General features: G+C 39.1%; 1 protein-coding gene across 10 annotated transcripts in view; it reads left to right on the top strand.

Moving 5' to 3' along the window:
* The first annotated feature begins 2,430 nt into the window (after positions 1–2,430).
* Positions 2,431–15,867, top strand: part of STXBP5L (syntaxin binding protein 5L) — a 194,597-nt gene continuing 181,160 nt past the window's right edge. For 9 of the 10 annotated variants that reach the window (XM_009689643.2, XM_068957926.1, XM_068957942.1 and 6 more), the window contains exon 1: positions 2,896–3,333. In XM_009689643.2, coding sequence (XP_009687938.1) covers positions 3,136–3,333 — 198 coding nt within the window. In that variant the 5' untranslated portion in view covers positions 2,896–3,135. Of the gene's footprint in view, positions 3,334–15,867 lie in introns of all 10 variants that reach the window. The other variant, XM_009689641.2, reaches the window with a different exon arrangement.

The following is a 15,867-nucleotide window of genomic DNA, read 5'->3' as shown; positions in this document are numbered from 1 at the left end:
TTTGAACTTATATTTCTTTATTCTTTCCTATATTTCTTTCGTACAATTCATTTTGTTATCTTACTTTTGTTTTTTTTTTTTTTTGGCCTGCACTTCCTGCAGGGAAAATAACATCTGTAGGACATGGCATTCTTCAAATAGCCTCAGTTGAGTTTTGACTTTTCCTTATTCTCCAAAACCTTGCACTTACATTTTCACAGATCTGCTTATTGAGTGCCATCCTTTTTCATTTTTGCCTGCTGGCCAGTCTTTATATATTTTATTTCCCACACAAAGATTTGTTCCTTCTTCAGGCTGTAGAAACTTACCAACCTTTCCAGATTCATCAGTCATGCATCCTTTATGTTTCATGATGATATAAGTGAAGCTATAGTTACTCTTTGAGCTTCACTGAAATCTTCTTATTCTTCAGATAGGAAGAACTAAGCCCTTTTGGAACACACAAGCATGATCCAGAGTAAAAACAAAATTGTATGGAGCTCTGCACAAGAAGCCGAAATAAACACTTATTGCCCTGTTCTACCAAACTGCAGGGTTTACAAAAAATGCATTAGGCATTAGAATGAGTACCATAACTACACTAAGCGCTCCTGAAGACTCTATGGATTAGGGTGAGCAATTTGAAACACTTACAGGTTTTATCATACACGAAGACATGCTATATATTTAGTAGTACACAAAATAAGTTTGTTGTTTACACATTTTCAGTCAGTTCTAAGCTTCCACCTACCTTGACAGCCCTGTGTCGTGACTCATTTTTAATAGGTATCTCATTTGCTTCTGACCTGAATAACCTTCTTATAGTTTCTAGCGTGCAGCATAACCTTTCTCTTGCTGCATCACGCTTCCAAGGCTGGAGACACCGTCCTACACAGGTGCCAGGAGCTGGGAGCAAGCCTTGGAGAATCTCCAGAACTATCCTTGCAAGCCCCTGGCAAGGTAACGGGGGTTATTTTACTGTGGTGTTTTTCTCAGGAAGAATAAAGGGATTTGTACCAGAAGTGTCAAGCAGTATCAGCAAGCAGCTCGGACGCTGAACTGCACGGCCTGCTCTGCGCCTGAATCCACTGAGGTAGAAAATGGAACCCCAAATTTGCTGTTAAGCACCTACAGAACGGCTGCCCTCCGCTACTGCTGGAAACGGCAGAAACGGTAATTTCCTGAGGCGTTTTATGTTTGTTTGGTCTTCCACAGAATGAAAGGTATTACAAAAAAAAAAAAAAAATAAGGATTCTGTCAGGAGAGCAAAGAAACTGAGGCCCCGAGCTCGTCCTCCTCCCGGGCCGCTGGGCCGGGCCGGGCGCCGCCGCATTTGGGCGTGGCCAACGGGCGAGGCGGCCCCGCCCCCCGCGGCCACCCGCACGTGCCCCACCACGAGCGCGCCCCTCCCCTCCCCCCTGCTCGGCTGGGCCCGGCCGCGCTGGGGGTGGGGCGCCCCCGCGGGGCCAGCACCGCGCGGCTTGCGGGCAAATTTTTTGGCCTGTTGGCTCTTCCAATTGGTGGATGTGCATGCCCATCTTTGTCGTGGCCCAATCAGAGGCCGGGCAGCCGGCGCTGCGGGCTCCGCAGCTGTCAGTCATGTGGACCCCACCCTAGCAAGTGCCACCCCCGACCCGGTCTGAGGCTCTGCCTATTGGTCCGCTTGCCCAGCCTTGAGCCTACTGGCCAGGGAGCCAATGAGAGCAGTCCCCGCCCTCCATTCATGTCACCCAGCTGGCCCTCAGGCAGCCAATCTGAGCCTGCCGCTGCTGTCAATCATCAACCGTTGCCCCTCCCCCTGCCGAGCGGCTGGGCGCGCGCCCTCCAAGCCGGGTCGGGGGGGGGTGGGGGGAGGAAAGGGGAGAGGGAGGGGCGAAAGCGCCCGGGCGCGCGCTGGTGCGGCGGGCGGGGTCGGGCGAAGAGGGTGGGCGCGGGGGAGGGAAGGAGGAGGAGGAGGAGGAGGAGGAGGAGCAGCTGCGGCTCAGTACCTCGGAGAGCGGCTGGCGAGCGCGCCGGGCGGGCGGGCAGGAGCCGCAGCCGCGGGCTGCGACCGCAGCCCCCGCCGCCCTCCGCAGCCCCCGCTCCCCTTGCTCCGCTACCCCCCCGTCCGCGCCAGCCACTCGCGCCCCCGGCGACCGTTAGGAACGGTTGCCCCGGCGCGAGCGGCCGCGCCACACGCGTTGCCCCGGTTACCCCCGGGGCCGAGGGGGCGGCGGGCAGTCCCCGCTGCGGCGGGAGGGCGCCAGGGCTGCGGGGGAAGGAGGCAGGGGGTGCCGCGGGGCAGCGCCGGCAGGCACGGGGCGGGCGGTCAGCCCCGGGACGGCCCGGCTGGCTGAAGGGGTCGCCGGTTGCTGCGGCTCGGTCCTCGCGGGGCGGCCGGGCGCGGAGAGCCGGGCGCGGCCCCTCGCCCCGGTGAGGCAGCAGCTGGGCGCCGAGGGGAGCCAGGGCTTCGCCCCCCGGCCCGGGAACGGCTGCTCACCCTCCCGCTCGGGAGTCCGGCGGGGGAGAGGAGGATCAAGGGCAGCAGCCGCCGCCGCCGGCACTTGCTCGGAGAGACGGATAAATAGGTAGCAAGAGTAGCGGCAGCTACAGGAGGAGAGTGGCGGTAGGGAAAGAGAATCCACTCTTCTAAAATCCTGGAGGCAGGAATACCTGTTATTGACAGGCTTTTGGGGAGGGAGAGGAGATTGAACGTAGTTGCATTTTTGCAGTTTGGTTAAAATATCCTGGTGCCGAGGGCAAATTATAGACCAAAAAAAAAAAAAGATAGAGAGATGGACCCTACTCTTTTGGATCCTGGCTTGAATTTTTTACTTACTTTTCTTCTTTAGCCACAGCTAAATGTGGATTCTGTGAGAGGAGTCAGCCGGTGGGTTTTCCATTGTTCCTTGTTTGAACATAAATCGTAGTTTTGCTGCTTGTGGAATTTTTTATTTCTTGAAAGGACCTCTCCAGGTAGCTTTTACGTCTGACAAAATGAAGCCTTTGTATTTTTCAGTCAATTATACCTAATACTAACGTTCTGTTTGGTACAAGGGACTAAAGTGCTGCCTCACTCAGAGGACCGTTAAAGACTTTCTCTTCTGCTACACGTAGCTGAATGTGTTATGATACATCCTTTCCTCCTCCCCAAACCCTCCTAAAGATTTTTCCAAAATGAAGAAATTTAATTTTCGCAAAGTTCTGGACGGTTTAACTGCCTCATCCCCTGGTGGAAGCAGTGGTGGTGGCAGCGGCGGTGGAAGTGGGGCTGGTGGTGGCTCCATGCACCCAGGAGGAACTGCGGGAGCTGCAGGGACTCCCCGAGATGAGATCCAGGAGACGCTAACTTCAGATTATTTTCAAATTTGTAAGGTAAGAGCTGTCAATATTTTTTTTAACTATGGAAATAAAAAAGCTGCGTTTTAGGGGGGGGCTTGGTAATACGACACCAACAAATCTTTTACTTGAGAACTGCAGTGGTTGTATAAGGACTTTAGCATGCAAGGACAGAAGTCTCACTGATGATTTTTCTTTCTGCTGCAGAGTTGGGGTAGTCAGTAAATTCATTAAAAAAATCTTAATTTCAGCATTGAGGGCCCATTCCTAAGTTCATTTGCAGACCCAAAACTAGTAACGAGATCATGGTCAGAAAAGCAAATCAATAGGTGCTAGTACAAAAAACACTTACAAGTCATTACAAATCTAAAATTGTATACATCCACTACCCCTCCTCCCTGTTCCCATCCTCTCCTCCTTTCCTTCCCTTTTGTAAGGAAAGGGCATAAACTAGAAATAAAAGCAGTGCAGTTTTTGCTTAACATAGTGTTTTCATTTATTATTTGTGAGGGATTGAATGTAGCTTCAGTTAGTTTTGTGGGTTTGGTTTTTTTTTTTTTTTTTTTTGGTATTAGCCCTGAAAATAATCATTGGATGACAACAAACTTAGTAGGACAGCATAAATATTGAAAGTTTGCAAATTTGTTTGGTACTGGTTTTAGGTATTTGTTAGGTCCTTCAAGTAGAAGGCATAAGATATCCCTATGTTTACTACGTTTTATGCCTGTTTTCTGCAACAAAGCTTTCTGTGCTGTTCTTAAATACAAGAGTAAAATCAGTACAAGCTACTTGGCACTTCTGACCAACCTTGGAATACAAAATTACACTTCTGTAACAAAGAACAAAAAAGAAAAGAGAGATTGCATTATGATCTTCTGATCCTATGCTGTTATCTTCAACTTTAACCTTAATTCTGTAGACTTCACTAGAAGTTTTGTTTGCTTATTTGTTTTGCTTAGAACCTTTGAAAAACAGTGTTTTAAATGAGTGCAATTTATATTATTAAGAGTGAATGACCTTCACCTGTTAAATATACCATCCTTTCTTTAGCCAGTGTAAGGACATCCATTGATTTGAAATTTAGGTTATGGTCAACTTCAGCACATTGTCATTTCTTTTTATGTTTTGGGAAGAAGGAAGAAGTATAAATGAGCAAGACAACCCTATAAAACAGCTGTGTGCAGATCTGGTCCTAGTGAAAAACACAGCTTTCATAATCTCAGATATTATGATTCATGTTCTAATCTATTTTCGGATACAGCTGATGTCAAAAATCATACAGACTTCAGGGCAAGAAGGATGAGCCACCATGACTTAAAGAGCTTTGGAATAGGTTCTATACAAATTCTAATTGCTGGGAGTTTTACAGTCCTTTGCCATCCATGAAAGCATATTCAGGCCTTTTGAGTCAAATTCATCTGTAGTTTAACAGAATGCCAGTAGCAGTTGCATTAGAATCATATCTGTTTATACCAGGGTTGAACTTGACTCCTTTTCTGTATGTGCACTGTATCTTATGAAATTCCAGATAGTTCAGTACATCATTTTCTCTTGTTAACACTTCAATAAAAAGGTAATGAAAATAATCAAGATACCTTGAAATATCATTAGAAGGTCTGACGTTCTGAAAATTTGGAGTAAGGCTAAAACTGAACACAGTTCTCCATGTTTAAGTCATTTGATAGTGCCAAAGATCTGTATTTTGTATGATATATTTTTATTTTGTGGGGTATGTGGGCAAAAATAGACAAAAGAAGATGAATCATAAACAAAAAAAAATGAATTCTCTACCTTATCTCTGTGTTTCTCTTCTTTGGCTTAATATTGCTTGAAGACAGTAGCGTGTTATGTTCTGAAAGATCTACTTGGGAACATGAAAGATCTACTTGGGAATATGAGTGTGCTGGGAATACATCATCTTGAGAAGATTTCAGTAGGCAATAATTGCCTCCCTTTTTAAATTAGAAGACTTAACTCTCAGGTTAAAATGTTCTCAACAAAGTAAATATTTGTATAGAGGGGCTTTTGGTTGCAGCAGCACTTGCTTGTGAATGCATGGTACTGCAGAAGTCAAGGTACAGTGTACAAAATATCGGCTTCCTTTTTTCAAAGTACAGAAGTATTTTGGGAAGTTTGCTTTTAGTATACTTTGTGATTATGTGCACAAAATACTGCAATGTATATTCAACACGCTCACCTTATTCAGCTGTATTGCAGTCTAGTAACATTACAAACATGTTTGAGTAAACCAGCAAAAAACCCACAGGCCCCAATCCTGCATTATGTAGTATGCAAGTGGACTGAAAGCAGTGGGACTCTACGCAGGCGCAGCTTTCAGTCTGCATGCTACAGGGCGAAGGATCTGGGCCATAATTTGTGCCTCAATCAATTTGAATTAAATTAAAAATAAAAGCAAGACACAGATAATGAAAGCTTTGTCTTTCTCAAGCTTTTGTTGTGTGGAACTTCTGACACTTCAGTTACTTTCAGTTATTTTCACGTTAAGTTACATAAGTTACATAGGCTGCATGTTTAAGGACCCATGATCTGTGATCCTGCCACACACACAACTGATTAAAGCTAATGGCAGTTTTAGGCTGTTATAATCTGCAGGATCAAGGCAGATTGGATGCACAGTCTAAGTAATGTTCTAAAACAGTTTCCATTTCTTTGCTGATTATTAAATCTTCATTTAGATATGAAACATAAAAGCTGACTCATACTTAAGAATTAAAGGGCCTTACCCTGCAGTCTTTACTGAAAGTAAATAAATTGACTTTTTGGAGTTTGTGGGAGGTCTTCTAGACTGAAAATATAGATTTGATGCTCTGTCAGAACACTGGTTTTATCAGTAACACACCTGAAAGCTGCTTCTCCCTTTTGTGATATTTTTAGGATTCTTATTACTACAGCGTCTTTTCAAGATGTAGATGAAACTTAATAGAAATAAACTTGAATATTTTACTTTACTCTGAGATATTCACAACGAGTTACTTCAGGCATTTATTTTTCAATACTGAAGATGACATTAATGATTTAAAGAATACAAATGAAATGTTCTTGACACTATTATGTATAAAATAGCTGCAGCTTTTCTTAAGCCTGATAAATTTATATCTATGTAGCTGTACTATTGAATCAGTGGCACCCTTTTAAAAGTGTTAATGTAATGATGTGAAATTCTGTCAGCTGTATTTTGGGACAACAGCAAGCTGAGGTATAGTTCATGCTGTATTTAGGACTGCCCTTGGGATTTGGGTATCCACACGCAGATCATAAAGATATTGATTATAGTTCACATTAGCTGAATTGAATGTGTGAGGTAGTCTCATGCCAAAAACTAGGTATGATCCAGTAGAATGTTTTAGTAAAGTTTATGTTAATTTTAATAAGGATAAATTAATTTTAATAAGGGTAGAGCTAGTTTCCTAGTTAATCCTCCTTTATTTTCCCCTCAGGTATTTTTCTGGCAAGGGTTTTTTAGGCCAGCCTGTGTTTGTCCGTAGTACGAAAAAGTTATTATATAGCAGTGGGAAGAAGTCTCATATTAGTATAGGAACTGAGAAGATCACAATTAGGAAGTTGCAAATCATTTGAGTAGAACTTTCAGCAGCAAGAACGTAAATAGAGGAACTAGTGATTTCATTACTTCTGTAGAAGGTCAATTGTTAGGGGATGACGTAGTTCGGAGAAGACTGAATAAGAATGAAGATGCATGTTTTTTGAACATATAGTGCGTATTATTTACGAAAGTAAGTCTCCCATAGAGAACTACATGAGCTTGCCTTGAAGAAGGATCATAGGATTGAATTTGTAGAGCATGATGTTAATAACTATATGCAGAAAATGTTTGAAATCAATACCTCAGTTAGGAACATAGTAAAAGTTATACTTCACTAGGCCTGTCTAAGTTAATCCAGTCCAGTATATTTTCTGTAGCTCTAGGCAGCAGCCAAATACTCTGGAAAATGTTCAAGAGCCCTAGAGTATTCTAACATAATTGTTTCTGAAACTGATGGTTTTGTGACTGCCTTTAAACCTTGAAGTATGAGATTTATGTTCTCTCCAAAACTGGTCCAACCTGTAATCATTGGGTAGCTTTGCATCCCATAATAATCAACTCATAATAAGCATCCCTTTGAATTTTGCTGTGTTACTCATGTTGCTAGTGTAGTCTTAGTTTCAGTATGCATATTACCTGGTCCTTACAGAAAAATCTGTGGAGGCCAGAACAGGTTTAGGATTTTGTTGAAAGTGGTATGGAAGCCCTCAGGTTGATTACAAAGGTGCCTTCCTAATCCCACTTATATTTGACAAAAACAAGCTGTCAAGATGCATCCAATCAGTAGCCGTATTTCAAAGACAATTTCCCTTTCTCATTTTTCTGCTAGCATTTCTTTCCTTTGGGCTCACAGCTATAATAGAGGGTGTACTGTTTTTTGGCCAAACTCCTGTTTCACAAAGTGAAATTATCTAAAAATATTTTATTTAGATATTTCAAAGTGTATGATGCCAATGTAGATGCAGATGAGTTTTAAAGACCTATTAGATGTTTTTATCATTTTGGTGACCCAATAGGACAGAATAAGATTCTGGTAGTGCTGTTAAAGCCTATATTTACATACCTTAACTATCTGGCTTTCCTATAAGCTGGCCTTAAATTTTAGCTTCTAGGGTTTACAGATGGTAATACTTTATTTGGTCCACCTATGAAGCGGAGCATTCAGTCCCTCTGACAGCAGTTGAGTAGATAACTTGAAGTATGGATACAACATGGAGCTGCAGTTCAAAGATAATAGAAGATGAATTTTGAAAGGAGAGTTTAAGAACAATTGTGTAGTAGCACATTATTCTATTTTTGCTTATAGAGCATAATGGAAAAATACTTCTGACCTTAAAAAAATTCTTTGGTGTAAGACGTGCATAGTGTTTTAGTTTGAACTGTTTGGTTAATTTGTGCTGTTTCTGTGTTGTAAGATCATTCAGGTCCAAAATAAAGAAAATCTGTATGAAGTGCTATATTTCAGAAAAGGCCCATTTTAATATTAGCCCTACTTAGAAGTGCTCAGAGTTCATTCTATAGTCAGAGAGTAAATAAGATATAATGTCGGGAAGGATTTCTCCTATGTAACAGAGTTTGAATCTAATGTTAGATGCAAAACCCGAGTTCTGTTGAAATGTACAGAGCCAGAAGTGACACTTCTGTAATTAAATGATGATAATTTTATGGGATATGTGATGAATGTGATGTATTTTTCTTTTTTAAATGTCTATGTTAATCTGAAATAAGGCTGATCAGTGGTAAAGAGCATAGCACGCTAAAAGCTTCTTTGTTAGCAAATTTGAAGATATTAAGTCTACCTATGGTAGCATAACTGGAGACACTGTTTTGATTTTTTTTTTTTGCAAATAAAATACTAACCTTTTTGCATTAGTATATCTGATTTGTTAATCAAGTATTAATTCTAAATGCATTAATGAAGACCCATCAAGGCCAATACATGCAATTACAGCCTCAAAATCATTGTAAGAGGAATGTTAAGGTGCAAAACAAAGCACTGCAAAATTCTGAATTTCCTAAATTAAGTCTACTTGTAAATACAGCCTTTAATTACATGATCACATATTAGTTCTTCTATATGTCTTATTTAGTATAATGAATAGTGTTTGCTGAATTGAAAACCCTTCAATATTTCTTTGCGTACTTATCATTCATAACATACCCTTATACTAAGTTCCCCACGGGCTTTCTCAGCAGAAGTGCTCATCGCTGTAGTTTTGAAAGCTTTATAAACATTAATGAATTGACTTTCACAATGTTTCTGTAAGATGGAGGTATTATTATTCCCACAGTATAGATGAGGAAATGAGGCACAGAAAATCCGAAATGCCAGACTGTTGAGTGTCCAGCTTGACCTGCCTGGTTTTCTTTTTAATATACTTAATATTTTCATACCACTTATATCTTCCAGATATGACTTCTGTTGTTTTCACATTCTGTTGTAAATATTGCTGCACCTCTACAGAACAGTCTTTAGACTGGTTATCCACATTGTCAGTTTAGATGTCCACCTTAGTCTAAATGGCCCTGAATTTCCTTCTTGTCTCCAATGGGCTAGATGGAATTCTAATTGGAACTGTGAATTTTGCCTGAGATGTCTGAATATCATCAGCCTCCATTATCTCGTCGTTCAGAAAATGAAGTACACGTGATTAGCTGCCACATGAGAAAAGCTTAATCTGTTGCCCTTGGCTGTATCATTTGTAAAACCAAGGGGTAAAAGCATTGGCAGAATTTACTTTCTGCAATCTCAATTATACCTTGCACCTTCATATTTTGTACCAAATAGACCAAATTGACAGAAATATCTCTTCTATTACATGCCTTTGGTATGTCCATAGGACAGGCCAGACTGTACTATGCATGGCGTGAGGTGAAAGTTTTATGGCGGAAACAGATTATTTAATGACAGATAATGCATACACAAAAGGGGAACAAATTCACATTGCATAGATTACCTTCATTTGCGTATGTCCTAATTTTTCTGCTTTTCATGGTTGACTTTGCATTTTTAGCAATATTCTTTCAGTGTAGTTTTGTGTGACATTTCAAGTGTATTTTTTTCTTTTATCTAATAATTCCTTAATTTCAGTTATGTGAAGTCCTTGGATAAAGAACTGGAACCCAGGATATACTTGTTCCACATGAGAAACTGAGAATCTCTCTCCTCCCTGGGAGCATACATTAAGGATAGCTAACTTCCCCATATTTAGGGGTCACTTTTTCACAGCCACTTGTTCAGAGGTCAGACCATCAAAACAGGATGATGTTACACTCCACTCTTCCTTTCCTGAGCTGATGATGAGACTGTGAAATCCTGGGATATCATGGGAAAAGATGAAAAAAAGCCCATGGAATGTACTGAGGAAGAGTACATTCCTCAGTACATGAGGAGTGTACTGAGTGTCTTCTCACTTGTATAGCACAGGCTTCCAGCAGTCTGGTGTGGTGATGTGGTCTCTCACCCTGTGAGAACTGTAATGAATTCATACCTGGGATTTGGAGCCTGTCTCTCAAAGTTGATTCCCATCCCAAAGTTTTCTCTCATTGTCTCTCTTTTTGAGTGCTATAATTTTTATCCTCTTACCTGCTCTCCCCAGCTAGTGGGAACTGGATGCACTGTTTCCATGTGCTGTACCTCACCTGTGGGTCACCAGTTGGTCGATGAGAAAGTTTCTCACTATTGTGTTAAAAGTGATTTTGAAACGCTTCTAGGAGGATGGAGGAGATTCAGCTTGGGCTGTCCATATCGCAAGATTTTTAACTATAGAGCTGTTGCACAAAACATTGGCTACATAAGCAACTCTTCTTCCTCTGCTTATGTGTGAAAGAAAATGATCTGTACTTCACTTTTGAAAGAAATGACTGAAGTACATGCTATTAGAGCCTTATGGATAAAATATGAAGTAGCGGGAGATTTTATTCCCAGTAGAAATGCATATACCACCCAAAATAAACAGCTGTCTTCAAGGGAGATGAACTGAATCTAAGACAGACCCCATTGCCTTTGGTTGGTTTAGAGACTCTCCTTTCTTATCTGACTCCTATTCTGAGGCTTCTGATGCTCTGTGGTGCATATTGTCTTCCTAAATCCCTTGTTGGGCTCTGTGTCAAAATATTGTGAAAAGTTGATATCAATATCTTCATTTTATAAATAGTGAAAAGGAAGCAGGGGAGAGGTGAAGTAGTAGACTCCAGGTTCTGTAAATGTACTGTTTTACTGGCTGTACCAAGAAACTGCTCATAAAAGCAGCTTATATGGATTGGCTAATTTTGTCACAATGTATGTTAGAATCTTGTTAGGAGGCGGTTAGAGGGCTGTATGATTAGAAGTACCAATAATATGCATCAGTGGAGGGGAGAGAGAGCAATATTGTTAGGTACAGATGGCTGGTAAATATGCTCAAAAGTAATGAGATGTTATCTTTGAACAGTGCTATGTCCATTTCTAATAGTTCACTAGTAAAGACTGTGAATAGTAAAAAATAGTGGAGACAGTCTGTTGCCTGTAGCTAGGGTCAAAGTCTATTGAGATACATTTTTTACGGTTCTGTTGAAGTTAAGTTGTGCAAGGTACTGAAAAAAAAATTGATCCCTTGTATTTAACGGTTTGAGTTGATGAATGCATGTACTCAAAAGTATCCCCAATGAACTCAATGGGATACCGTACAGATCCAGGTGTATATGGTAGCACATCTTTTTGCAGAATTGGAGTCTAATAAATTAAAAATCAATGTATATATTTCATACAAATTCAAGTTCATACTATATATGGACTTTCATGTTGCAAAGTCAAACACTCAGAAGTCAGAACCCTTATTCAGCTCTTATTCAGTTATGCTTGTATGTAAAACAATCTAGTCATTATCATATGAAGTGTCTGCTTATATTTTGTTCAGAACCTCCATTACATTTGGTTTGAACATTACACAAAATACAGGTTGCATGGATGCTTGTCTGTAGTGTTCTTTGCTGCGGTTCCTGTGAGAAAATCTTTGTATTATCCATTGGGCATTACAAAAAGTCATACTGAAGGAGTTACAAACTTTGACCTCTGCTTCATTCATCCCATTCCATCTTTCCTGTCCTTTAAGAATGGAGATGTGTTCTCAGTTACACCTGTCTATAGTCGGTTTTATTACAGATATTTTCCATCATAATTCTGGATAAAAGTTGGAAAAAAGCAGGTCTTTAGAATCCTTGTTCATTCATTATTTTTCCTTAAATATATTTTAAAATATATTTTAAATGAGGCAGTGGCAGGAAAACAGCTATGTGATTATGTGAACAGAGATGTGATTCTTCTGAGCTTTGGATATTGTGTCCTCGTTTGTGTCTGTAAGCTATGCCCTTATTGGTATGTAGGGAGGAATAGCGGTGTGCAGGAGCTGCTGGATTTCACTGTTGTTAGAGGGTGAAAAGCTGCCACAAAATATCTCTGTTTCATTCAGAATATATTTTCACCACATGTGAGAGGAGACACTGGCCAATATCTCCAGATTAAGTTCTATATTCAGTATCAGAAGAAAAAAAAGTACTCAAATTGCATAAAATATGCATACAGTGAAAAGTTAGGAAAAGATTAATTATAAATTAATAATAAATTGTAAATTATGTTGTGTATGATGAGTTAGCAATGAATTCTGCTAATAGTATTTTGTGTTCTGGTGTCTGTGGTGATAATACAAGAACAGCAGATTATGGTGCAGATTATGTCAGTGGAGTGCTGATGATTCTATCCTAAAAATACAGATTATTTCTGTGTCAAAATAGGAATGTAACACTGTTTTTATTCAGCTTTTCAAAAACAAGCTTCAATAATTTTTTTCATAGCAGTGAAATCATGGGAACTTTCTGCAGAATTTTTTAATTCCCCAATATGGCTGAATTTTTAATTAAAATATTGTGAAAATATCAAACAAAACATCCAATTCAGAACAGTAACCAGATCTGGATATAATCAGCCCAAAGCATTAATTTTCTAGAAAATCTGAAAATGGAAAGGCCTGAAATATTAATTTGAGATACTACCATGTTGTTCTGGTGCAACTTTAATAAAAACAGATTTTTTTTAAAAAGTTTCCTATCAAAGTTATGAAATCATGTTATTCTCTGCCTCCCCAGTCATGATGAAGGCAGAAGTGTTTTCATTTCAGAGGTATCAAGTAGGCTGAATGTTTTTACCTTTCTTGTAAATATCCATAAAACAGATCTCTGCTGTATTGATGACATTCTGACCATAATTTTGAGTTTTGGAGTAGTATGTTTAGATGCTGTGACAAAACCAAGAAAGATCAATATGAGCTGCTGTTTGAATTACTTTGACATAAAGCCTGTGATAAGCCATTTGGATAGAAGTCTTATTTAAATAAATAGGCCAAATTTAGGTTCATTAAAGTCCATTGCATTTTTCTATTTTACACCAAAGCTGAAGTTGACCATAGGTATTTTTATAAAGGTTTGATGCCCCATTTCTTCTTGCCAGTTTCACTGGCAAAAGTGGGAAGTCTGTTACAGCACGTTTGCTGAACAAGGGATGCAATTCCTTCCTTATATTCTCCATTTCCTGTCTTTTTGTGTATTTCTGTAATTGTGAAAAATCCTCTAGTGAGGATTGCAAAATTTGGTCTTTGTTTTTTGATTGTGTCAGACTTTAGTGTTTGGTTTTTTTTCAAAAATACATTTTAAAAGAAAATGTTTTCATTTTTAAAAATAAAATGTATCCGGAAGATGCATTTGGATATATATATATATATTTTTTTTTTTTTTCAGAGCCAAAGTAATATGATGGAATTCAAAATTTATGTGATGTGTTGCAGAACTGGCATGTTTCTTAAAAATAGTCATATGGTCTGCAGGCAGACTTTTTAAAAATAGTAGAGTGAAAAAGAATACATATTAAAAATATATACTTTATATTAATTTTTGCAGTCTTAATGTTTTAAATTTTTGAAGTAGAGTTTTGAAGTACAGCAGCTTCCAAAAGAAGAAAGTTTCATATGTTCATAGTACAAAAATGTATAATATACAAGTCAGTTCGTTCAAATACTAACAATATATATCTCTGAAATTTTCATTAAAAATATAATTATCGGTGTATAATATTTGTGAAACCAAACTGTTAAAATTTCAGGTTGTTTTTAAAGTCTATTTTCTGTCCAGGATGGAGGTTTTCTCAGAATTCTACTGTAGCTTATTAAGTGACCTTTTGTAACAAAGTCAGTTTTGTAATTTAAAAATTAAGAGAGAAAATCCCCACTGAAGCTCCTTCATCACCTTTTTGCCCATCTAGCCAGGTTAATGAAGTCTTTTTTTGGAGTTGCTCACTGTTGGTACTGAATTTGACCACCCAAAAGGGCTTAGTATCAACTACAAACTTGGGGATCTATATTCAGTACCTTTTCTAGATTGCTGAAGATGCTGGATAAAATTGGTCTGAGCAAGTGGGGTACCCCATTTCTGACTTCTCCACGATAAAAGTCAACATTAAACCCCATCCTGTGTTTTCCTGTTCTTTACCAGCTTCCAGTCCATAAAATAACCTTTTCCCCAGTCCTATGGCAACTTTGTTACTTTAATAGCCTTGCTATGTGACGTTATTGGAAAGCTTTTAGAAAATTCAAATATATCCATATCCCCTTTGTCCACATGCTTACTAACAGTTTCATAGAATTCCAAGCAACTAGTCAGACAGAATTTCCCATTGCGGAAACCCTGCTGGCTCTTTTCCAGCAGACCATCTTTATCCATTCACTCAATGATCTCAGACTTTATTTTACCATCTTGTCAGGGACAGAAGTCAGCCTTCCTGGTCTGTAGTTTCCAAGATCTCTTCTAGAGTCCTTTTGGTAGACTGATTTTTCCATGCTGCTGTTTCTAGCTTTTATGTGCAGAGAGAAACAGAGTAAAAAAACAACAACAAAACAAAAAAAAACAACAAAAAACCAAAACAAACATACATACATATATAAATATTCCTTTGAAAAATGAAAATTTAGCTTATAAAAATGTATCCTTCCTGAATCATTTCCTTGAAGTGGAAGACCACTGCTATCTTGTCCTCTTTTCATCTTTCCTGAGCAGGAAGCAAACAGTGTTACCAATGAGAGAATCCAGACACAGAAGCCTATAAATGAGGGAAGTCATGGCTGTATAGGGCTACAATGCATGGCAACATGTCTTTATGAAGGCGCATTTTCACCACTACAACCTCAGTGAAAGCTGAAATCATTGACATTTATTAATTTCTTACATAGCTGAGAGTAACAGTATCTCTGAGAATTGTATGCAGGTTTCAATCAACACTTCATCCCTTATTGCACAAACAAATAAATTACTTGCTTCAGGGAGACTGTTGCATGTAGCAGACTGGTTGCTAACTGGAAGCGGATTCTATGTTCTGAGTCACAGGCTTAGACTGCACTGTTCAATTTTAGTAAATACACTCAAAATATTATTTACCTAAGTAAATCCATTTTGCTGTCAAATGTTACACAAAATGGGATATATATAAAGTATGAGTAGAACAGTTACAAATTTTACCTTCAGACAAGTTAGTAGGGACAGTTGTGCATCATACATCTTAGTACTTCACTGATAGAGTTTAAAATAGAGTTTAGTCCCTTATTTTCTGAAATGATTTAGAGAAAATCAAAATTACTTTGAAAAAAGCATAGCTTTGCAGTCGAATATAAGGTACCGTAGGAAAAAAGTTAGGAAACACTCTTATACTGAAAGGCTACATTATTTACCATGTGAACAATTAGACTGGATGTTGCATATTACTGCTAATGGGCTTTTGGTTTTTGGCCACAGAAATGTATCATGGTATCTTAGAAATTGTTGTTTCATTCTGTATAGATTATTCAAATTCATTGATAAAATACTGGCAAGCCCAAATAATCAATTTCCTACATTCATTTAGGTAAATTGGTTGTATAAAGATTATTTTAATGATATATACATGCAATTCACCATAAGAAAACGTATTTTAAATGATTTTCATCACA

Source organism: Struthio camelus, chromosome 1, assembly GCF_040807025.1.
Source record: "Struthio camelus isolate bStrCam1 chromosome 1, bStrCam1.hap1, whole genome shotgun sequence".
Taxonomy (NCBI): Eukaryota; Metazoa; Chordata; class Aves; order Struthioniformes; family Struthionidae; genus Struthio; species Struthio camelus.
This window is presented reverse-complemented; position numbering and strand designations above follow the sequence as displayed.